Source organism: Balaenoptera acutorostrata, chromosome X (assembly GCF_949987535.1).
Source record: "Balaenoptera acutorostrata chromosome X, mBalAcu1.1, whole genome shotgun sequence".
Lineage (NCBI taxonomy): Eukaryota > Metazoa > Chordata > Mammalia > Artiodactyla > Balaenopteridae > Balaenoptera > Balaenoptera acutorostrata.
The window spans coordinates 81,667,726-81,689,807 of NC_080085.1; the positions used below are offsets into that span (position 1 = coordinate 81,667,726).

A 22,082-nucleotide genomic window follows, 5' to 3' on the forward strand; every position below is an offset into this window, starting at 1 on the left:
TAGAATCGAGAGCCTCCTCCAGCGAATCCAACATTTTGAGCATCCCGACACCCTGTCGTGGGGTTTGGTGACTTCTGCATCATCCCCCTCCTATGTTTTGGGAATTTAACAACAACCCTTGAACAAAACAGATCCGACCCTTGCTTTTGCTCATTCAATGCCTTACAGAACCTGGACCAGCCTCTACTCCCTTTACTCCCTGAATCACATCTTCCTCCCTCAAGGGAGATTATCCCTGATTACTTTTATTCACACACAGGGACACACAGTCACCAACCTGGAATGTCCTATCTACCGTCATACCCCCTTTTGTGTAGTAAAACACCGGTCTTTCGGGAAGGGTGTCAGGCAGAACCACCCTCGCCTCACTCAAACACAAATCTGTCCCTCTGAGTCTCAGGCTGGTACAGCCCTGGGTCCCGGCTGAGGGAAGGAAGTGCTCCCCAACCTCCAGTGAGGGGGAAATCGAACATGGAGTTCAGACTCAATCTCGTGTGTCCTAAAGAGGCAGTCTGGGAGATTGAGCGGGGACACGGAAATATCATTTCCAGGAAAATCTGTGTCATGGGGCGGGTGGAAGAGTATTTGACGGGGACCATGCAAGAACACAGACCTACTAACCACACTTGCCATAGAACCTGACGGGCCAATTTCCACTCAAGGGTATAGAGACGACCAGGCTGGAGGAGGGTGGTCAGCTGGCTAGGGCAGAGAGGATGTGAAAGCTTCCAGATCGGAGCTCTGGAAGGGGGTCATGAGTTCCTGCTGATGGGGAGGGGGAATGGCAGAGATGAATGGGAACCGCCAGACCCCAAAGGAGGAGGGGGGTTTGGAGAGAACTAGAAGAGGGCCTTCGGGGGAAAGGGAGGACGTGCCAATGTGGCCTGGCAGAGCCCACACAGGACCCAGACCTGGGACACTCCGCTGGCTTGACTGCAGGGATGGTAGCAGAGGCTGGCCCAGAGTCCCCACCACAGGATGCCGGAGATACTGTTCTGGAAAAGGCTCTGACGTGGAGCAGCGCCCCGCCCCGGCCCCCTACCCCTACCCCTCCAGAGAGAAGGCAGAACACAGAACATGAGAGGTACTTTAATTGGAAACTGCTGTGAAACTGGGGCGGGGCGGGGGCAAAACAAGGGGGAGAGGAAGCCCGAGCTGAGGCAGAACAGGAGGGAACGAGCTTGGCCACAGCTCCCGGGCCCCAAAGGTACCAGCTGCTCCTCTTGCAGGAAGACGCTGGGCTCAACCTGTGAAACAGCGGAGTCAGGGAAGAGCCTCAAGCCAGGGCCAGCCCCCAGCCCTGCTCAACAGCCAGGACTGTGGGAAGGGGTACGGTGTGTGTAACACTCACTTCAAAGGGTCTGGAACTTGTCAGCCAGGTACTGCATGGCGGCTGCAACAGGGACAGGCATTAGCAGGCGCTCCAGACAGAGGGATATAGAAGCCCGTCCCCCTATCCCCGTGAGGAACCGCCTAGCCCTGCAACCTGAAACCCCCTCCAGACCCGATGCAAAGAGCTCTGGGCCTGATCACTCCCCACCACCCAAATTGAATGTGGAACCGGTTCCTAAAGGGAAACAAAATGTGCCAGCGGCTCTCATGCTGTGGGCCGTGCCACAACCAGTCAGAACTCGTCACACAAACAAACAAACAATCCAACAAGAACCTTAGAAGCCACACCAAGCAGCAGTTCAAGGAAAAAATCAACGAGGCATCTCTAAAAGTCCTATCAGGAGATTCCCTAGGACTGGTCTGGTTGGCAAAGTGTGCATGCAGTCCAGACAGTACTTTGCTACTTGTACACACGCCCAGCTGTACATGCACAGCCGGCTCCAGGGCCAGGCCTGCTAGGTTCTCCTCCCCACAGGGATGTTGGTCCCTGCGAGGCCGACTGCACCTGCAGCCCACCCCCACCCCAGGTGCCCACCTGGGTTCTGCACTAAGACACCGCTCTCCGTCCCTGGTTCCTCATACCAAGTTGCTCCTTAAGGTCGTCTATTTCTCTCTGTAGCACGAGACACTAGGCCAGCAGACACAGGAGGAAGAGAAATGATTAGTATACTCTGGCCTCCTCTCTCCTCCACCTTCTCCTCTCTCCAGGGCCCTCCATCCCAAAGCCGGGTGGCTAGACTGGCAAGGGCTCCTCAGTGGAAAGGAGGTGGGCTCCCTCCGTGGGGTACGCGATGGGGGCAGGGGAGGGGGGGCCCCACACATGTCAGTTGAACTTGGACCCAGATCCCGCCCTCGAGTTTGGGCCTGCATTTCCAGGAGCCAGAGGAAGCATTACCCAAGGACAGCCCTGCGTTCCCAGTGGCTGCTGCTGCCTTTCCGGTCTTGGGGGATGGTCAAGTGGCTCCCGGTCACCTGAGAGGGAAAGGACACACAATCCAGCTTCCCAGGCTCCCAGTGAGGTGGAAAGGGCCAAGCGGGGTCTAACGTGAGGTGAGGCAGCACCACCCTCCGCTGGCAACAAGCCGCCCCTGCTCTGCCCAGCAGCCCGAACCTTCTCTCTGGGCCTGCCTCCCCTGTTCCCCGGGGGCAGCCATTTCGCCACCGCGGGCCCCAAAGACTGTGGCTCTGGATTCGACCCTCCCAGAGCTGCAGCCACAGCCAGCACGTGGGAGAGCAATGTGGGCGAACAGGACTTAACAGAAAAGGCTGTTCCCCTGCAAGTCTACACCCGGAGGAGCTGTTTGGGGCACTGCCACCCATCACCCCGGCCGCACAAACCCCACACAGAGGATGATGTGGCTCAAGGCCAGCCCTGCCAGCACCCCGTCTCCTGTGGGAGAAGCTGCCTGGGAGCAAGGCTGTGCCCCCAGCAGAGACAGAGCCAGAGGTTTCTGTCCTCCACCCCTCTCCCCTCCCCTCATATCAAACCCACGACACTCACCTGAGGGGACAGGCCCCCTGGGCATGACTTCTCCTGGGTTCAGGGCCAAGGGCTCTGAGTTGCCTGGATCTTGGGGGCCTCTGGTGTTGAGGTCGCCACTGCTGGCTTTTCCACGATGCATGCGTGGAAAACATGTGCCTGGCCTGTAAGCTGGCAGCTGAAACAAGAATTTCTCACCGATTTGGACTAAGGATGTGTGTCTCTGTGTGTGTGTGTGTGTGTGTGTGTGTGTGTGTGTGTATGTGTGTGTGTGTGTGTGTGTGAGAGAGAGAGAGAGAGAGAGAGAGAGAGAGAGAGAGAGAGAGAGAGTTATGTGATTAGGGGCCGGGGTGAGGCAGGGAATTGGGAAGGGAATTGAAAGGCTGATCTCATTAGCACTTCCTCCCTCAGTCAGCCCCAGGCCAGCAGGCAGAGGTGATCTAGGGACAACAGTGGGGCACTGAGAAAGCCCAGGTCCCCTGCAAGGAAGGTCTGGGGAACAGCTAGGAAGTAGGAATCAGGAAGCTGGTGAGTCTAAATACTGAGGTTTTTTGGGGAAGCTTTTAAGGGATCCCCCGACCCAATTCAGCTACCAGCCCTCCCTTCCATCCCAGCCCCAGTCTCGCAGAGGAGGCTGGAAACAGGCCAAGAGTGGAGAACCGGGCCCAGCACACCCGAAGTGCTACCTTAATGTTTGTCCCTAGTAAAAGGAGCCCGATCTGGCATCCTAATGACCCAGTGACCGAGGGGCACCCAATGACGACCCCTGAGGGATGGACAGAGGCAGCATGGGTGAAGACGTGTGTCCTGGGGGCGGTTGGAGCGGGGGTGGGGGAAGAGTGGGGAGAGAGGAGGAGCATGGCCTACTCACTTGGCCCTTTGCGGCTGGGTCTCTATTTGGGTCCTTATCTTCTCCCGCCACCGCCTCAGACTCCCTTGCCCGCCTGGCCACGGATTTCTTCCCAGCGCCGGTGTGCTTGGACTGTTCGGTTCCCAAAGGGACCAAGGTATACCTCTTGAATCTCCCAAGCAGCGGAATACCAGAGATTGGGGGCAAGGTGGCCGGTTCCAGGGCAGTTGCCGAGATTCGCTCTCCCCCGGAAGGGAAGGTTGTCCCCGGGGCAAGTTTGGAGGCTCCCCTGAGGGATTTCTTCTCCTGGGCCCCCTTCTTCCTAGGAGTGACCCACGGCAGGCCACCTGCAGCAGCAGCAGCAGCAGCTCCCGGGTAGCTGGACCTGCTGCCCCCCTTCCCCCAGAGCACGCTCCGCATTTTCTTAGGGGAAGAGATGCCCTGCTCTCCCACGTCCTCCGTTTCCACAACCGAAGTGAGTCCTCGCGGAGCCGAGGACAGGGAAGAGCCTGGCACGTGAAGGAAATTCTCCCTGACTTGGAAATTCGAGTGTCTGGGAGTGTCCCCGGGATCCTCGGGTCTGCTGGGCTCGGCCTGGCCTCCTCCTCTGGGGTAAGTGCTCACCGTCATCAGCTGTGTCTCACTGAACTCATCTGAGGACTCGGGGTTGGACAGCAGCCAGGCCAGGCCTTCCTCGGGGAGCCGCTGGCGATCCGCGGCCACGTTCAACCTACGCTTAGGGCCTCTCTCAGGGTTCCCCCAGGCCCGGCCCGCTTCGGGCCCACCGAGGTGGAGAGGGCGGGCCGGAGCTGGCGGCGCTTCCCCACAGCTCTGGTCGGGCGCTCCTCGACCGCCGGGGCCCGCCTCGAGGCCGGCCCACGCGGCGGACACTTCGAAGGCGGCGCAGCTCTCCAGGGACGGGTGTCTGCGGACGCCCAGCACGTCCCACTCGGCCAGCTGCAGCAAGATGGCCGCCGCAGACTCCTCGTCCAGGTCCAGGAGGTCCCTCTTGTCGTCAGCCGGGGAGCCAGGTCGGCCTTCGGGGCCCCACGGCACCGGCCCTCCCGCTTCCAGCATCTCCCGCTCCAACTGGAAGCCCTCGGGGTCCGGGAAGCCGCCCCCGCCCTCGCCGCTCCGCGGCTCCCCGGGCTCGGGGCCTGGGTCGGGTCCCCATGGGACTGCGGGGCCGGCCGGGCCGACGCCGGCCCGCTCCCCGCCCTCTGGGCCGAAACCCGTTCCCCACACAGACACCTCATCGGGGGAGCTCATGTCGCGACCCTGGCGGCGCCGGAACCGGGGCGACGGTCGATGGCCCGAGTCGCGGTCACGGCGGGTGAGGCGGGCGGCGCTCAGAGGGCAGCGGCAGCCACCTCACGCGCCGCACGAGCTCGCCTCAAAGGAGACGACGCGCGGCTTCCAGCGCGCCTCCCACGCCCGCGCCGCGGCCTCCTCATTGGTCCGGGCCCCGCCAACCAGCGGGCGCCTTGTTCGCCTGCCGCCTCGAGGCCTAACCAATGGGGTCGAGGGCCTCTGGTTTGCCCCCAAGCCTGTGGGCGGTCCGGGCAGTGGGCTGGCGAAGGGGATGGTGGGAGTGCCTCCCTCTGTCAAGCCTCTCGGCCCGCCTCCTCCTGTCCCGCCTCCCCTTTCCGGTTAGAGTCACAGCTCTGAGCCTCCGTCTCCCATCTACACAGGGGGTCGGGGAGTGAGGGCGCTGGGCTCCACGGGTGGTGAGGATGAAACGTCAAGATGGAGGCGCTGGACGCCTAGCAGGCGCCGAAAGCATTTGCCAGCCTCCCTTCCACCGCAAGCCTTACGACCCAACAGGAGAATGGGCACAGGAGTCCCGCAGTCAGCGATCAGGGGTCGGCCAGAGAGCAAAGGGATCGTATTTTCGTTCTGTAAGGTCTCTGTCTCAACTGCTCCATCAAATGTGGCTCAGCAAACGTTATTGGCAGGCGGGTTTGGCGGACAGACTGGGGTTGGCGGACAGACTGGGGTTGGCCTCGCTCCATCAGCCCTTCCCCCGCTCTGAGGCAAATTCAAAGAAGAGGAAATCGCAGTGGCCAGTTACACCCCAAGAGATGCTCCCCACCGCTGATCCTGGAGATGTGAGCTAAAACCACGAATCGGGTTTCACACACTAGGTTGACAGCCTTCAAAGAGCTTAACCATTCCGAGGGTGGGAGAGGTTAGGAGCAAACCCCTGTGGCGGTGGTGCAAGAGATCCATTTGGGAGGTAATCTGGCAGAATCCATTGAAAGCAACTTAGTGCCAGCACGGACTCTGTGCCTGGCACTCTTCTAAGCGCTGGGCATAGATAGTAATGCATCCGCGTGACACGCCTAGAACTATAGTACCAACTATTACTGGCCTCTTACCGGTGAGGAAACAGGCACTGAGAGGTTCAGCCACGGGCCCAAGGTCATTTGGCTCGTGGGGATCAGCGGCAGGATTGAAACCAATCAATCTGACTCCAGAGTCCTTGCTTTGAGCCCAAGATCTTAAAACTGGAAGGAAAAATAAAAGCTATTTCCTCTATGTTCCAGCAAGTCCGCTGCCTGGTACTTCTTCCGGAGACACGCTGGTACCTGTAGTGTACAAGAACACAGGCACAAGGGTGTTGGTGATGGGAAAAACTGGGAACACTCCAAATTCCCATCAGTAAGGAAATGGATGAATGCAACGTGGCTTAGCATCCAGTAGCATAAAGCGTGGCAGTCCAAAGGAATGCATCAGGCCATCCTCACAGCTTTCGAAAGCATCCGCCTGACTTCAAACTGTAAGTTGCAGAACGATGGCTTTGGATTCACATTTGTAAATTAAAGCACTTGCGTGCGTGGGCACACACACACACACCAGTCAATCCTATGTAATATATGAGAATTCATTCAAGTATATGTACAAGTATGTCTTAAAGTTTTGAAGGACGCACAACCAAGGCCTACCAGTTGTGATGGGGGTGGGTGTGGATAGCCAGGTGTCTCTCAATTTTTCTTGGAACTGTCAGTTCTCAGCTTCCCTGAGCTGAGCAGTACTGATGTCTGGGGAGTGGTCCCTCTCTTGGTTTCTATATGGCCCATGGATGTTAGAATTTCCCTTGTCTGCCACCCAACTCCTACTCTGACACCCCTCCATTCCTCTCATACCTTCCTTCTGCTCTTTCCCTTTCATACTCCTCTGCCTTCAGTCACCTCTCTCTCCTGCATCCTGCTCTGGCTGACCTCCTGGAGAGTCCTGGGATGTCTGAACCCCTCTTGTCTGTGGAACTCAAAGGCCCAGTTTTCTGGGTCTGCACCTGAGAAGCTGGCCATGCTGGAGAAGTTACAGAGCAGGGGAGATTGGGTGCACTGTAAATCTGCAATCCTCCTCCTCGAGCCTGCCCCCGATGGTGCCTGCCTGTTTGTGGATACCGCCCTCTTCCACTTCTCCCAGTGACTTTTTAAGTCATGGTGTGCTATTTCAAATATGTTAAAATGAATAAGGAAGGATATAGCAAAATCTCCTGCATCCACCAGCATCCTATGAAACATTACCAGTGGATCCAGTGGAAGCCTCCGTCTTCCCTCTCACCATTTCCACTCCCTTCCTCCCTCGCCCATAGAGAGACTCCCAGAACTTCTTCTCACCTTCTCCACTCTCTTCGTCCCTGTGGCTCTCCTACCTGCTCTTCCCCTGCATCCCATACGTCTCCAATGATGTCACTAATCTCTGCTTTACCCCCCTACACTCACCAGGATCCAATACTGGTTTTGACTTACTCTCTTGGCCTGGGGTGGGAGCCAGTGTCAGAGGTTCCTCTTGGCCTTCCCAAGGTGATAGCTCTTACTCCACAGACCAGTGACCCGATGTGCAGGTCATTGCTCCAACTGCCAAGTGTATCACTTAGAATTATCAGCTTGGGGACTGGAGAAATGACCACTATGTTGGTCCAGGGACCCAGTCAGCTCACCGTGAACTGATATCTATCCCCAACTCCTTTTACTGCCAGAACCTCATAAGCCCCACTCTAACAGGGCCCCATCATGACACTTTGGGCTTCTGGGATCAATGTCAGCTCAGAACCTGTGGCCAGTAGTCCTAGACATGTCTGTGTCCAGTGCCAGTGTGCAGTCACCCAAGCATCTAAGAAAACTGCTATAAACATTTGCATACAGATTTTTGGCGAATGTAAGTTTTCATTTCTCTTGGGTAAATATCTAGGAGTTAACTTGCTGGATTGAATCGTTAGTGTATTTTTAACTGTTTCCAGAGCGTCTGTACCATTTTTTGCATTCTCACCAACAATGCAGGGGAGTTCTAGCTGTTCCTCAGTCTCTCTAGCACTTGGTATTGTCTGTATTTTGTTTTTATTTCAGCCATGCTTATAGCTATGTTGTGGTATTTCATTGTGGCTTTAGTTATTTCCCTAATGACTAATGAGGTCAAACATCTTCTCAATAGCTTACTGGCCATCCAGTAAGCACAATGTCAGTTCGATTTTTTTTTTTTTTTGCTCATTATTTATTGGGTTGTTTGATTTCTTATTACTGAATATCGAATGTTCTTTGTCTCATTCGGATACAAGTTCTTTACCATGTGTGCTTTGCAAATATTGTTTCCCAGTCTGTGGCTTATGCTTTCAAAAACAAAGAAACAGACAACACAATTTAAAAATGGGCAAAGGAATTGATTAGATATTTCTCCAAAGAAGACACACAAATGGCCTACAGGTATATGAAAAATGCTCAACATCACTAGTCATCAGAGAAATGCAATTCAAAACCACAATGAGTTATCACCTCAAAACTGTTAAGATGGCCAGTATTAAAAAAAAAACAAAACGAAACTTAAAATAGCAAGTGTTGGCAAGGAAGTGAAGAAAATGAATCCCTTGTGCATTGCTGGTGGGAGTGTAAAATGGTGCACCCACCATGGAAAACAGTATGGAAGTTCCTAAAAAAATAAAAATGGAACTCCCATATGATCCAGCATTCCCACTTCCGTATATTTACATTTACATTACAAACTAATTGAAATCAGGATCTTGCATAGATTATTGCACTCCCATGTTCATTGCACCATTATTCACAATAGCCAAGAGATGAAAACAACCTAAATATCTATCAACAGGTGAATGGATAAAAGGTAGTATATATAATGTATACATATAACAGAATATTATTCAGCCTTTAAAAAGAAGGAAATCTTGCTATATGCTGTAGTATGGATGAACTTTGAGGATATTATACTAAGTGAAGTAAGCCACTCACAAAGGACAAATACTGCATGTTTCCACTTATATGCGGTATCTAAAGTAGTCAAACTCTTAGCAGCAGGAAGTAGAATCCTGGTTGCCAAGGGCTTGGGGGAGGGGGAAATGGGGAGTTGTTGTTCAATGAGTATAGATTTGCAGTCATGCAAGATGAAGAATTCTGGAGATCTGATTACAACAATGTTCATATAGTTAACAACATTGTACACTAAAAAATTTGTTAATAAGGTCGGTTTCATATTATGTGTTTTTGCAATAAAAATAAATTAAAAAATAAAATGCCTTATTCAGTGGCTTTTCATATATTCCCAGTTGTGCATCTATCACAATCAATTTTAGGATATTTGTGTTAGCCCAAGAAGATGCCCTGTATCCCTTAGCCATCACCCCCTACCCCCCAACCCACCCCAGCCCTATAGGCAAGTAATAAACTACTTTCTGTCTCTATGATTTGCCTAGTTAGGAAATTTTGTATAAATGGAATCACACAATATATAGTACGTTTTGTCTGGCTTCTTTCACTTAATATAATGTTTTTGAGGTTCACTCATGTTGTAGCATGTATCAGTACTTCAGTTATTTTTATTGCCAAATAATATTCCATGGTATGGCTATACCACATTTTATTTATACATTCTTCAGTTTATGGGCATTTGGGTTATGTTTACTTTGGGAATATTATGGATAATATTCCCAAACTAAATGCTGTTACGAATATTCATATACATTTTGAGTTCATGAGTTTTTTTGGTGAACATATGTTTTCAGTTCTCTTAGGTAGATCCCTAGGAATGGACATTCTGGCTCATATGGTAACTCTATGTTTAACTTTTTAAGAAAATACCAGAATATTTTCCAAAGAGATTCAACTATTTTACATTATCACCAGAAGTGTATGAGGATTCAAATTTCTCCAAATCCAAATATTTGTTATTATCTGTATTTTGGATTATAGCCATCCTATTGTTTTTGCAACATGGTATCTCATTATGGTTTTGATTTATATTTCCCTACTGACTAGTGGTTCTGAACATCCTTTCATATGCTTATTAACCACTTCTATACCTTCTTTGGTGAAATGTCTATACAAATCTTTTACCCAATTTTTTAATGGGGTCATTTTCTTATTTATTTATTATTCTTATTCTTTATTCTGGATACAAGTTCTTTGTTAGATCTGTGACTTTCAAATATTTTCTCCCAGTCTGTACCTTGTCTTTTCATTTTCTGAATAGTGCCTTCTGAAGCATAAATGTTTTACATTTTGATGAAGTCCAATTTATCAAGTTTTTCTTTTATGGATCATGCTTTTGGTGTTATATCTAAGAAATCATTGCCTAACTTATGTTTACAAAGATTTTTCTCCTAGGGTTTCTTTTAACAGATTTATAGTTGTAGGTTTTACTTTTAAGTCTCTGATCCATTTTGCATTAAGTTTTGTGTGTGCTGTGAAGTAAGGTTCTAAGTTTGTATTTTTGCATGATATCCAGTTGTACCAGCACCACGTGTTGAAAAGACTATCCTTTCCCCATTGAATTGAAAATCATTGACCATAAATATAAGGAGAGTTCGTTATTTCTGAACTCTCAATTCTGTTCCATTGATCTATCTCTATGTCAGTACTACACTAACTTGATTATCTGTATTTTTATAGTAAATAGTTTACTATTATAGTAAACTATTACTATAATACTACTAATACTATAGTAGTATAGTATACTATAGTAGTATTATAGTAATAGTTTATAGTTTTGAAATCAGAAAGTGGACGTCTTCCAGGTTTGTTCTTTTTCAAAGTAGTTTTGGATATTCTGTTTTGTTTTGTTTTGTTTTGTTTTTCACTTCCATATGAATTTTTGGATCAGCCTGTGAATTTTTACAAAGAAAGCCTGCTGAAATTTCGATAGAGATTGAATTACCATATAAATATTGAGTCTTACAACCATGAACATGCAATGCCTTTCCATTTATTTAGATCATCTTTAATTTCTCTCAACAAACATCAATTTGTGTTTCTCAGTGCATAAGTATTATATTTGGTTTGTTAAATATATGCCTAAGCATTTTATTCTTTTTGATGCTATTGCTACTAGAATTAAGTGTTCCTTAATTTCATTTTTGGATTATTTGCTACATGTATATAGCAATAAAATTTGTTTTATGTATTAATCTTGTATTCTGTGATCTGTTGAACTTCCTTATTAGTTCTACCATTAGAACCATTTTTGTGGATTCCTTAGGATTTTCTGCATATGAAATCATGTCATCTGAGAATAAAAAAAATTTCCTTTTTTATTTCCTATCTGGATGACTTTTAGTTCTTCTTCTTCCCTGTTTGAACTGGCTCAAACTTCCAGTGCAATAATGAATAAAAGTAGTGAGCATGTCTTTGTTGCTGACTTTAGGGGAAAAGTATGCAGTCTTTCACTACTAAATATGATGTTAGCTGTAGGTTTTTCATAGATATTCTTTATCATGCTGAAGAAATTTCTTTCTATTCCTAGTTTGTTATTGTTTTTATCATGAAAGGTGGTCGAATTTTGTCACATGCTGTTTCTGTGTCAGTTAATATGATAATGTTTCAGTGCTTTCTTCTTTTAAAATAGTGTATTACATAAATTGATTTTTAGATGTTAAACCAACCTTGTATTTCTAGAATAAATCCCACTTGGTTATGGTATATAATCCTTTTTATATGTTTCTGAATTCAGTTTGTTAATATTTTCTTGAGGGTTATTTCATCTATATTCATGAGAAAGATTGGTATGCAATTTTCTTTATTTTGGATGTCTTTGTGTGTTTTGGGCATCAGGGTAATTGTGCTGGTCTCAGCCAATCGATAGTGATACTGTCAGCTAGAAATACCTGGAGGCACTCACCTGGACTCCAAGGCGAGCCCCCACAGATATTTCCCCTTTCAGAACCAATGTTGTGGTTGAACTAGCCCTTGTGGTTCTTATTATAATTGCAAGATGCACCTCAGCAATAACCTTTAGGAAACTTTGAAAGGAGGAAGTTTATTACTCACAAGTCCTGGAGGGTACATGGCATGCCTTGGACCACACAGAAAGGTTGTGGGTGGAGAAAGAGAGCTGGGACCTGGGGTTATGTTTTTATCGGGGTCAAGAGTGAGGGGCCTAGGCTTTCTCAGATTCACTCTTTATTGATGAATTTAAAACAGAATGGGAATTAAAGTACAAGAAGGGAAAAACAAGCAGCCAAAGGGTCAGTTATCTAAGTCAATCAGAGATCTCTAAAACAAAGGAAACTTCAGGGGTGTGGTGGCCTGGCTCTTTACCTAGTCGTGTAGCTGGCAATTTGTTCTTTTTGATATAGCTGTCTTTGAAGTGGTGCCTCAGCAATCAGAAGCTTAATGTCAGGCACTTGCATTACAATTAAAAAAAAAAACTGTCAGAGGCTCACACTACAGTAATATTGGCCTACTAGAGCTATTTTGAAAGTGTTCATTCCTCTTCTATTTTCTGGAAGAATTTCTGGAGTGTTGCTATTATTTCCATCTGAAATGTTTGGTAGCATTCAGCAGTGATGCCATCTGGACAGGAGCATCATTGTGGGAAGATTTTTAATTATTAATTTAATTGACTGTCTATTATTGAGTCTGTTTTGAAGTTTGTGTCTCTCTACAAATTTTTTCATTGCATATATGTGTCTAATTTGTTGGTATAAATTTTTTCATACTATTTTCTTATAATTTTTAAAATTCAATAGGCTCAATGGTGATGTCTCCTTTTTCAGTCCTGATTTTAGTGATTCCTTAGGAATCTCTTTTTTTTTTCTTGGTCAGTCTGCCTAAGGTTTGTGATTTGTTATCTTTTGGTTTCATTGTGTTGTCCAAAAAAATTAATCAATAGTCAATCTAAGAAAAATGGAAATTTTTATTTGAGCCAACCTGAGGACTATAACATAGGAGACAATCTTCAGAAAACTCTGAGGACTGTTCCACCCATTGGAGGTAAAACCGTTATATAAGTTTTTGAGACAAAGTAGCATATTAATAGTTTACATAGTCCAACAAGGCGAGTAGTGGGTATTAATGACCCATTACAGGATTGAGAAAGGAAAGTTACTCTTAAGGAGTTACCTTGCTGGTTCCAGGAGGAAATTTCTTTTCTTTCTTTCTTTCTTTTTTTTTTTTTCCTTTTTTTTTTGGCGTGTGGGCATTCCTGTATCTTTTAAGGGGATCTAGTTAATGTATAATGTGATGCACAAATCACACTAAAGGGGAGGGGGTAGTGGCTCAAATGGGCAGAGAGAATTTTATGTTTAAAATTTTTCTTGTCCTGCCTGAAAATAATTTTATTTCATTAATTCCACTTTTGATCATTAATCTTTCAATAGAAAGCATTAGGTGATCAAGTATTTGGTCCCTAAATGTTAGGGTGATTCTTTACCTGCCTTGGGTCCATCATGTCCCTTGATGCTGGGTCCTAATAGCCCGGTTCTTTCTTTCCTTTTAGGGGGTGGTACTAGTAAGATGTCTGGCAAGGAATAACGGTCAATTCCAAGTTGTCCAATAGGACTTGCACCAATTTTACCTTGCATGTGCATTGTGCATGTCCATTATTTTATAGAGAACTATAGATGTGATCAATAGTTCCCAGTTGTTTAGATATCATTATCTTAGTAGGAGCAGGTGATACACAGTGCAAAAAACAAGAAACTAAAACTTTATAAGTTACACAAACTGTAATCAAAGTTGGCAATAGGAGGAACAATATCATTAGTAAAGATTTAAGCCAATATCCTCTTGAACCAAACCATTTTCCTAGCATTTCCCTTAAACTGGGAAGAGGATCATTCAGAGTGGAAATCTGATTTTTCAGACGCACCATAAGGGGGGGTTGCATTACAAGACTCATCAGGTATGAAAACACAACATGCACTATGTATTATAGCATAAACTCCCCCTTGAGAGGTGTTAGAATATTGAGGGCCATGCAATTCTGTAGGACTGCTTTTCTCATCATGGAAATTTCTGAACTGAGCAAACAAATGGCTTGGTTACTATCATTTAAGGATTGCTGGGTGAATTTTGTTAAAGCCTCTATATGAGTAATGATATCTTCTATTCCAAGTGAAGGAATAAATATTGCAGCCAAATAATCATACCATTGGAAAACTGATTGAACCCAACATGCCAACATTGAAAGCAGAATGACAGCAGCTCTTTTCAAGGCTACCTGTAGGTGACATTGAGCCTAAAGGAAACCAATTGTACACCATCCTAACCAATCTGGGGAGATCCAAGGCCATAAATTTGTTCCATAAACCTATTGGGTCCTGTTAGGAGCTATCCCACCATTTTAACATCTAGTGAAAACCGTCTTTCAGACCTTGAAACATACACCCAAAGGTTATCAAACATTAGGTAGGATTAATTTGGGATTTAAAAACATTGACTAATGTGGATCTGATGCCATCGTTCTGCAACTTGCAGCTTGAAGTCAGGCGGATGCTTTCGAAAGCTGTGAGAATGGCCTGATGCATTCCTTTGGACTGCCACGCTTTATGCTACTGGATGCTAAGCCACGTTGCATTCATCCATTTCCTTACTGATGGGAATTTGGAGTGTTCCCAGTTTTTCCCATCACCAACACCCTTGTGCCTGTGTTCTTGTACGCTACAGGTACCAGCGTGTCTCCGGAAGAAGTACCAGGCAGCGGACTTGCCGGAACATAGAGGAAATAGCTTTTATTTTTCCTTCCAGTTTTAAGATCTTGGGCTCAAAGCAAGGACTCTGGAGTCCCAGAGCAGGGATTAGGATTTGGACATCTTTGGGCATGATTACTCTGCCCACCACACCCAGCTCCCTCTCCAGAGCTCACCTACACCTGCCTTCTTTGTTTGTATCAGTTCCCCCCAAGAGTCAGAGAGAGCAGTTGGCCTGTGGTTGGGCTGGTGCTGGTGCGGAGCGGGTGGGGTGGGGAGGGGGCATCCTCCCAGTAATTGGGCAGGGAGCAGAAGCAGGCAGGATGGGGTCTAGGGCTCTCCAGGCCAGCCGCCACTGTCTCCCAGGCTGGAGAAGGGGCTTGAGGGGAAAGGCAAATGGGGTGAACTGAATGAGGGTGGGGTTCTGACCTCCTCCTACACACGGGGGCCAGATGTATGACCTGCCACTATTTCCCTCTGGAACTGGAAAGCTCAGGGCCAAGCCACAGCCTGTGATATACATGTTTCCAGCCACATTTTTCTGTGGTAGTTGGTCAGAACACGGAACAGGGAGATGGTGTGCTCAGTGGAGGGAAGGGAGGCAGGGAAAATGCATCACCAAGGGTTGAGGTCACGCCCTCCCATGTCACCTCCCTTTCAACAAGCTTCTCTATTTCCTCACACTGGTGACCACAGCCCCGGGACCCCCTCTGCCGACAGGCGGTGCTGGTGCTGGTGCTGGACTTCTCCCCGGGCACAAGTTGCCTGCACGTCTCGGTGAGCAGAAACCTCAGCTGGAAGGTCTCTGCCAAACTTAGTTACGCAGACAGCAGCGAGATGTGCTACACCGCCAAGCAATAACCAGTGGATCAGGTTCAGGGTCAAAGCTGTAAACTAAGCAGTCAAGCCCACCTTCTCCAGGGAGGGGTTTGAGTGGAAGGATTCAGTCCCACGAACGTTCTTTGCTGACCCTGAGGTCTGTGACTGTCCCATCCCACATGTGGTCTGTCCACCTGAGCTCATGCCATGAACTCTGGAAGCGAGTCAGGGTGAGAATATGGGGGAAGGGTGGACCCAAGTGCTGCCCATTGTCCAGGTGCAGTCACTCCTTACTTCCCATCCTCACTGCGCCCATCCTGCCCCTGTCCCAGGTAGCTCATGTTGGGTGGTCTCATATATGGGTCCCCTGATTCTAAGATGAGCTACTCTGAGGAGCCACCCTTCCCAATCTCATTCCATCCACACCCACAGTAGTTGTCAGACATCATAGGATCACAGAGTAGGATCGAGAGCCTCCTCCAGCGAATCCAACATTTTGAGCATCCCGACACCCTGTCGTGGGGTTTGGTGACTTCTGCATCATCCCCCTCCTATGTTTTGGGAATTTAACAACAACCCTTGAACAAAACAGATCCGACCCTTGCTTTTGCTCATTCAATGCCTTACAGAACCTGGACCAGCCTCTACTCCCTTTACTCCCTGAATCACATCTTCCTCCCTCAAGGGAGATTATCCCTGATTACTTTTATTCACACACAGGGACACACAGTCACCAACCTGGAATGTCCTATCTACCGTCATACCCCCTTTTGTGTAGTAAAACACCGGTCTTTCGGGAAGGGTGTCAGGCAGAACCACCCTCGCCTCACTCAAACACAAATCTGTCCCTCTGAGTCTCAGGCTGGTACAGCCCTGGGTCCCGGCTGAGGGAAGGAAGTGCTCCCCAACCTCCAGTGAGGGGGAAATCGAACATGGAGTTCAGACTCAATCTCGTGTGTCCTGAAGAGGCAGTCTGGGAGATTGAGCGGGGACACGGAAATATCATTTCCAGGAAAATCTGTGTCATGGGGCGGGTGGAAGAGTATTTGACGGGGACCATGCAAGAACACAGACCTACTAACCACACTTGCCATAGAACCTGACGGGCCAATTTCCACTCAAGGGTATAGAGACGACCAGGCTGGAGGAGGGTGGTCAGCTGGCTAGGGCAGGGAGGATGTGAAAGCTTCCAGATCGGAGCTCTGGAAGGGGGTCATGAGTTCCTGCTGATGGGGAGGGGGAATGGCAGAGATGAATGGGAACCGCCAGACCCCAAAGGAGGAGGGGGGTTTGGAGAGAACTAGAAGAGGGCCTTCGGGGGAAAGGGAGGACGTGCCAATGTGGCCTGGCAGAGCCCACACAGGACCCAGACCTGGGACACTCCGCTGGCTTGACTGCAGGGATGGTAGCAGAGGCTGGCCCAGAGTCCCCACCACAGGATGCCGGAGATACTGTTCTGGAAAAGGCTCTGACGTGGAGCAGCGCCCCGCCCCGGCCCCCTACCCCTACCCCTCCAGAGAGAAGGCAGAACACAGAACATGAGAGGTACTTTAATTGGAAACTGCTGTGAAACTGGGGCGGGGCGGGGGCAAAACAAGGGGGAGAGGAAGCCCGAGCTGAGGCAGAACAGGAGGGAACGAGCTTGGCCACAGCTCCCGGGCCCCAAAGGTACCAGCTGCTCCTCTTGCAGGAAGACGCTGGGCTCAACCTGTGAAACAGCGGAGTCAGGGAAGAGCCTCAAGCCAGGGCCAGCCCCCAGCCCTGCTCAACAGCCAGGACTGTGGGAAGGGGTACGGTGTGTGTAACACTCACTTCAAAGGGTCTGGAACTTGTCAGCCAGGTACTGCATGGCGGCTGCAACAGGGACAGGCATTAGCAGGCGCTCCAGACAGAGGGATATAGAAGCCCGTCCCCCTATCCCCGTGAGGAACCGCCTAGCCCTGCAACCTGAAACCCCCTCCAGACCCGATGCAAAGAGCTCTGGGCCTGATCACTCCCCACCACCCAAATTGAATGTGGAACCGGTTCCTAAAGGGAAACAAAATGTGCCAGCGGCTCTCATGCTGTGGGCCGTGCCACAACCAGTCAGAACTCGTCACACAAACAAACAAACAATCCAACAAGAACCTTAGAAGCCACACCAAGCAGCAGTTCAAGGAAAAAATCAACGAGGCATCTCTAAAAGTCCTATCAGGAGATTCCCTAGGACTGGTCTGGTTGGCAAAGTGTGCATGCAGTCCAGACAGTACTTTGCTACTTGTACACACGCCCAGCTGTACATGCACAGCCGGCTCCAGGGCCAGGCCTGCTAGGTTCTCCTCCCCACAGGGATGTTGGTCCCTGCGAGGCCGACTGCACCTGCAGCCCACCCCCACCCCAGGTGCCCACCTGGGTTCTGCACTAAGACACCGCTCTCCGTCCCTGGTTCCTCATACCAAGTTGCTCCTTAAGGTCGTCTATTTCTCTCTGTAGCACGAGACACTAGGCCAGCAGACACAGGAGGAAGAGAAATGATTAGTATACTCTGGCCTCCTCTCTCCTCCACCTTCTCCTCTCTCCAGGGCCCTCCATCCCAAAGCCGGGTGGCTAGACTGGCAAGGGCTCCTCAGTGGAAAGGAGGTGGGCTCCCTCCGTGGGGTACGCGATGGGGGCAGGGGAGGGGGGGCCCCACACATGTCAGTTGAACTTGGACCCAGATCCCGCCCTCGAGTTTGGGCCTGCATTTCCAGGAGCCAGAGGAAGCATTACCCAAGGACAGCCCTGCGTTCCCAGTGGCTGCTGCTGCCTTTCCGGTCTTGGGGGATGGTCAAGTGGCTCCCGGTCACCTGAGAGGGAAAGGACACACAATCCAGCTTCCCAGGCTCCCAGTGAGGTGGAAAGGGCCAAGCGGGGTCTAACGTGAGGTGAGGCAGCACCACCCTCCGCTGGCAACAAGCCGCCCCTGCTCTGCCCAGCAGCCCGAACCTTCTCTCTGGGCCTGCCTCCCCTGTTCCCCGGGGGCAGCCATTTCGCCACCGCGGGCCCCAAAGACTGTGGCTCTGGATTCGACCCTCCCAGAGCTGCAGCCACAGCCAGCACGTGGGAGAGCAATGTGGGCGAACAGGACTTAACAGAAAAGGCTGTTCCCCTGCAAGTCTACACCCGGAGGAGCTGTTTGGGGCACTGCCACCCATCACCCCGGCCGCACAAACCCCACACAGAGGATGATGTGGCTCAAGGCCAGCCCTGCCAGCACCCCGTCTCCTGTGGGAGAAGCTGCCTGGGAGCAAGGCTGTGCCCCCAGCAGAGACAGAGCCAGAGGTTTCTGTCCTCCACCCCTCTCCCCTCCCCTCATATCAAACCCACGACACTCACCTGAGGGGACAGGCCCCCTGGGCATGACTTCTCCTGGGTTCAGGGCCAAGGGCTCTGAGTTGCCTGGATCTTGGGGGCCTCTGGTGTTGAGGTCGCCACTGCTGGCTTTTCCACGATGCATGCGTGGAAAACATGTGCCTGGCCTGTAAGCTGGCAGCTGAAACAAGAATTTCTCACCGATTTGGACTAAGGATGTGTGTCTCTGTGTGTGTGTGTGTGTGTGTGTGTGTGTATGTGTACGTGTGTGTGTATGTGTGTGTGTGTGTGAGAGAGAGAGAGAGAGAGAGAGAGAGAGAGAGAGAGAGAGAGAGAGAGAGAGAGAGTTGTGTGATTAGGGCCCGGGGTGAGGCAGGGAATTGGGAAGGGAATTGAAAGGCTGATCTCATTAGCACTTTCTCCCTCAGTCAGCCCCAGGCCAGCAGGCAGAGGTGATCTAGGGACAACAGTGGGGCACTGAGAAAGCCCAGGTCCCCTGCAAGGAAGGTCTGGGGAACAGCTAGGAAGTAGGAATCAGGAAGCTGGTGAGTCTAAATACTGAGGCTTTTTGGGGAAGCTTTTAAGGGATCCCCCGACCCAATTCAGCTACCAGCCCTCCCTTCCATCCCAGCCCCAGTCTCGCAGAGGAGGCTGGAAACAGGCCAAGGGTGGAGAACCGGGCCCAGCACACCCGAAGTGCTACCTTAATGTTTGTCCCTAGTAAAAGGAGCCCGATCTGGCATCCTAATGACCCAGTGACCGAGGGGCACCCAATGACGACCCCTGAGGGATGGACAGAGGCAGCATGGGTGAAGACGTGTGTCCTGGGGGCGGTTGGAGCGGGGGTGGGGGAAGAGTGGGGAGAGAGGAGGAGCATGGCCTACTCACTTGGCCCTTTGCGGCTGGGTCTCTATTTGGGTCCTTATCTTCTCCCGCCACCGCCTCAGACTCCCTTGCCCGCCTGGCCACGGATTTCTTCCCAGCGCCGGTGTGCTTGGACTGTTCGGTTCCCAAAGGGACCAAGGTATACCTCTTGGATCTCCCAAGCAGCGGAATACCAGAGATTGGGGGCAAGGTGGCCGGTTCCAGGGCAGTTGCCGAGATTCGCTCTCCCCCGGAAGGGAAGGTTGTCCCCGGGGCAAGTTTGGAGGCTCCCCTGAGGGATTTCTTCTCCTGGGCCCCCTCCTTCCTAGGAGTGACCCACGGCAGGCCACCTGCAGCAGCAGCAGCAGCAGCTCCCGGGTAGCTGGACCTGCTGCCCCCCTTCCCCCAGAGCACGCTCCACATTTTCTTAGGGGAAGAGATGCCCTGCTCTCCCACGTCCTCCGTTTCCACAACCGAAGTGAGTCCTCGCGGAGCCGAGGACAGGGAAGAGCCTGGCACGTGAAGGAAATTCTCCCTGACTTGGAAATTCGAGTGTCTGGGAGTGTCCCCGGGATCCTCGGGTCTGCTGGGCTCGGCCTGGCCTCCTCCTCTGGGGTAAGTGCTCACCGTCATCAGCTGTGTCTCACTGAACTCATCTGAGGACTCGGGGTTGGACAGCAGCCAGGCCAGGCCTTCCTCGGGGAGCCGCTGGCGATCCGCGGCCACGTTCAACCTACGCTTAGGGCCTCTCTCAGGGTTCCCCCAGGCCCGGCCCGCTTCGGGCCCACCGAGGTGGAGAGGGCGGGCCGGAGCTGGCGGCGCTTCCCCACAGCTCTGGTCGGGCGCTCCTCGACCGCCGGGGCCCGCCTCGAGGCCGGCCCACGCGGCGGACACTTCGAAGGCGGCGCAGCTCTCCAGGGACGGGTGTCTGCGGACGCCCAGCACGTCCCACTCGGCCAGCTGCAGCAAGATGGCCGCCGCAGACTCCTCGTCCAGGTCCAGGAGGTCCCTCTTGTCGTCAGCCGGGGAGCCAGGTCGGCCTTCGGGGCCCCACGGCACCGGCCCTCCCGCTTCCAGCATCTCCCGCTCCAACTGGAAGCCCTCGGGGTCCGGGAAGCCGCCCCCGCCCTCGCCGCTCCGCGGCTCCCCGGGCTCGGGGCCTGGGTCGGGTCCCCATGGGACTGCGGGGCCGGCCGGGCCGACGCCGGCCCGCTCCCCGCCCTCTGGGCCGAAACCCGTTCCCCACACAGACACCTCATCGGGGGAGCTCATGTCGCGACCCTGGCGGCGCCGGAACCGGGGCGACGGTCGATGGCCCGAGTCGCGGTCACGGCGGGTGAGGCGGGCGGCGCTCAGAGGGCAGCGGCAGCCACCTCACGCGCCGCACGAGCTCGCCTCAAAGGAGACGACGCGCGGCTTCCAGCGCGCCTCCCACGCCCGCGCCGCGGCCTCCTCATTGGTCCGGGCCCCGCCAACCAGCGGGCGCCTTGTTCGCCTGCCGCCTCGAGGCCTAACCAATGGGGTCGAGGGCCTCTGGTTTGTCCCCAAGCCTGTGGGCGGTCCGGGCAGTGGGCTGGCGAAGGGGATGGTGGGAGTGCCTCCCTCTGTCAAGCCTCTCGGCCCGCCTCCTCCTGTCCTGCCTCCCCTTTCCGGTTAGAGTCACAGCTCTGAGCCTCCGTCTCCCATCTACACAGGGGGTCGGGGAGTGAGGGCGCTGGGCTCCACGGGTGGTGAGGATGAAACGTCAAGATGGAGGCGCTGGACGCCTAGCAGGCGCCGAAAGCATTTGCCAGCCTCCCTTCCACCGCAAGCCTTACGACCCAACAGGAGAATGGGCACAGGAGTCCCGCAGTCAGCGATCAGGGGTCGGCCAGAGAGCAAAGGGATCGTATTTTCGTTCTGTAAGGTCTCTGTCTCAACTGCTCTATCAAATGTGGCTCAGCAAACGTTATTGGCAGGCGGGTTTGGCGGACAGACTGGGGTTGGCCTCGCTCCATCAGCCCTTCCCCCGCTCTGAGGCAAATTCAAAGAAGAGGAAATCGCAGTGGCCAGTTACACCCCAAGAGATGCTCCCCACCGCTGATCCTGGAGATGTGAGCTAAAACCACGAATCGGGTTTCACACACTAGGTTGACAACCTTCAAAGAGCTTAACCATTCCGAGGGTGGGAGAGGTTAGGAGCAAACCCCTGTGGCGGTGGTGCAAGAGATCCATTTGGGAGGTAATCTGGCAGAATCCATTGAAAGCAACTTAGTGCCAGCACGGACTCTGTGCCTGGCACTCTTCTAAGCGCTGGGCATAGATAGTAATGCATCCGCGTGACACGCCTAGAACTATAGTACCAACTATTACTGGCCTCTTACCGGTGAGGAAACAGGCACTGAGAGGTTCAGCCACGGGCCCAAGGTCATTTGGCTCGTGGGGAT

General features: G+C 51.4%; 2 protein-coding genes across 2 annotated transcripts; both read right to left on the reverse strand.

Moving 5' to 3' along the window:
- Positions 1 to 1,352: 1,352 nt before the first annotated feature.
- LOC130706275 (uncharacterized protein CXorf49 homolog) lies at positions 1,353 to 4,991 on the reverse strand. Its single transcript, XM_057537662.1, has 5 exons — positions 3,744 to 4,991; positions 2,894 to 3,050; positions 2,288 to 2,364; positions 1,975 to 2,020; positions 1,353 to 1,393 (listed from the first exon to the last, which is right to left on the reverse strand). Exons 1-5 carry the CDS (start codon positions 4,989 to 4,991, stop codon positions 1,353 to 1,355), a joined length of 1,569 nt encoding a protein of 522 aa, XP_057393645.1.
- Positions 4,992 to 17,275: 12,284 nt separating this feature from the next.
- LOC130706276 (uncharacterized protein CXorf49 homolog) lies at positions 17,276 to 20,928 on the reverse strand. The gene is made up of 5 exons (XM_057537663.1): positions 19,681 to 20,928; positions 18,817 to 18,973; positions 18,211 to 18,287; positions 17,898 to 17,943; positions 17,276 to 17,316 (listed from the first exon to the last, which is right to left on the reverse strand). Exons 1-5 carry the CDS (start codon positions 20,926 to 20,928, stop codon positions 17,276 to 17,278), a joined length of 1,569 nt encoding a protein of 522 aa, XP_057393646.1.
- Positions 20,929 to 22,082: the final 1,154 nt, after the last annotated feature.

What these genes read in the sequence shown, in the direction of transcription:
- LOC130706275 (XM_057537662.1), bottom strand. Translation starts at nt 4,991, where the DNA reads ATGAGCTCCCCCGATGAGGTGTCTGTGTGGGGAACGGGTTTCGGCCCA. An exon ending in ACCCAGCCGCAAAGGGCCAA is followed by an intron (nt 3,051 to 3,743) that starts GTGAGTAGGCCA and finishes TTCTTGTTTCAG; the next exon opens with CTGCCAGCTTACAGGCCAGG. An exon ending in CGACCTTAAGGAGCAACTTG is followed by an intron (nt 1,394 to 1,974) that starts GTATGAGGAACC and finishes TCCCTGTTGCAG; the next exon opens with CCGCCATGCAGTACCTGGCT.
- LOC130706276 (XM_057537663.1), bottom strand. Translation starts at nt 20,928, where the DNA reads ATGAGCTCCCCCGATGAGGTGTCTGTGTGGGGAACGGGTTTCGGCCCA. An exon ending in ACCCAGCCGCAAAGGGCCAA is followed by an intron (nt 18,974 to 19,680) that starts GTGAGTAGGCCA and finishes TTCTTGTTTCAG; the next exon opens with CTGCCAGCTTACAGGCCAGG. An exon ending in CAGGGGGCCTGTCCCCTCAG is followed by an intron (nt 18,288 to 18,816) that starts GTGAGTGTCGTG and finishes TTTCCCTCTCAG; the next exon opens with GTGACCGGGAGCCACTTGAC.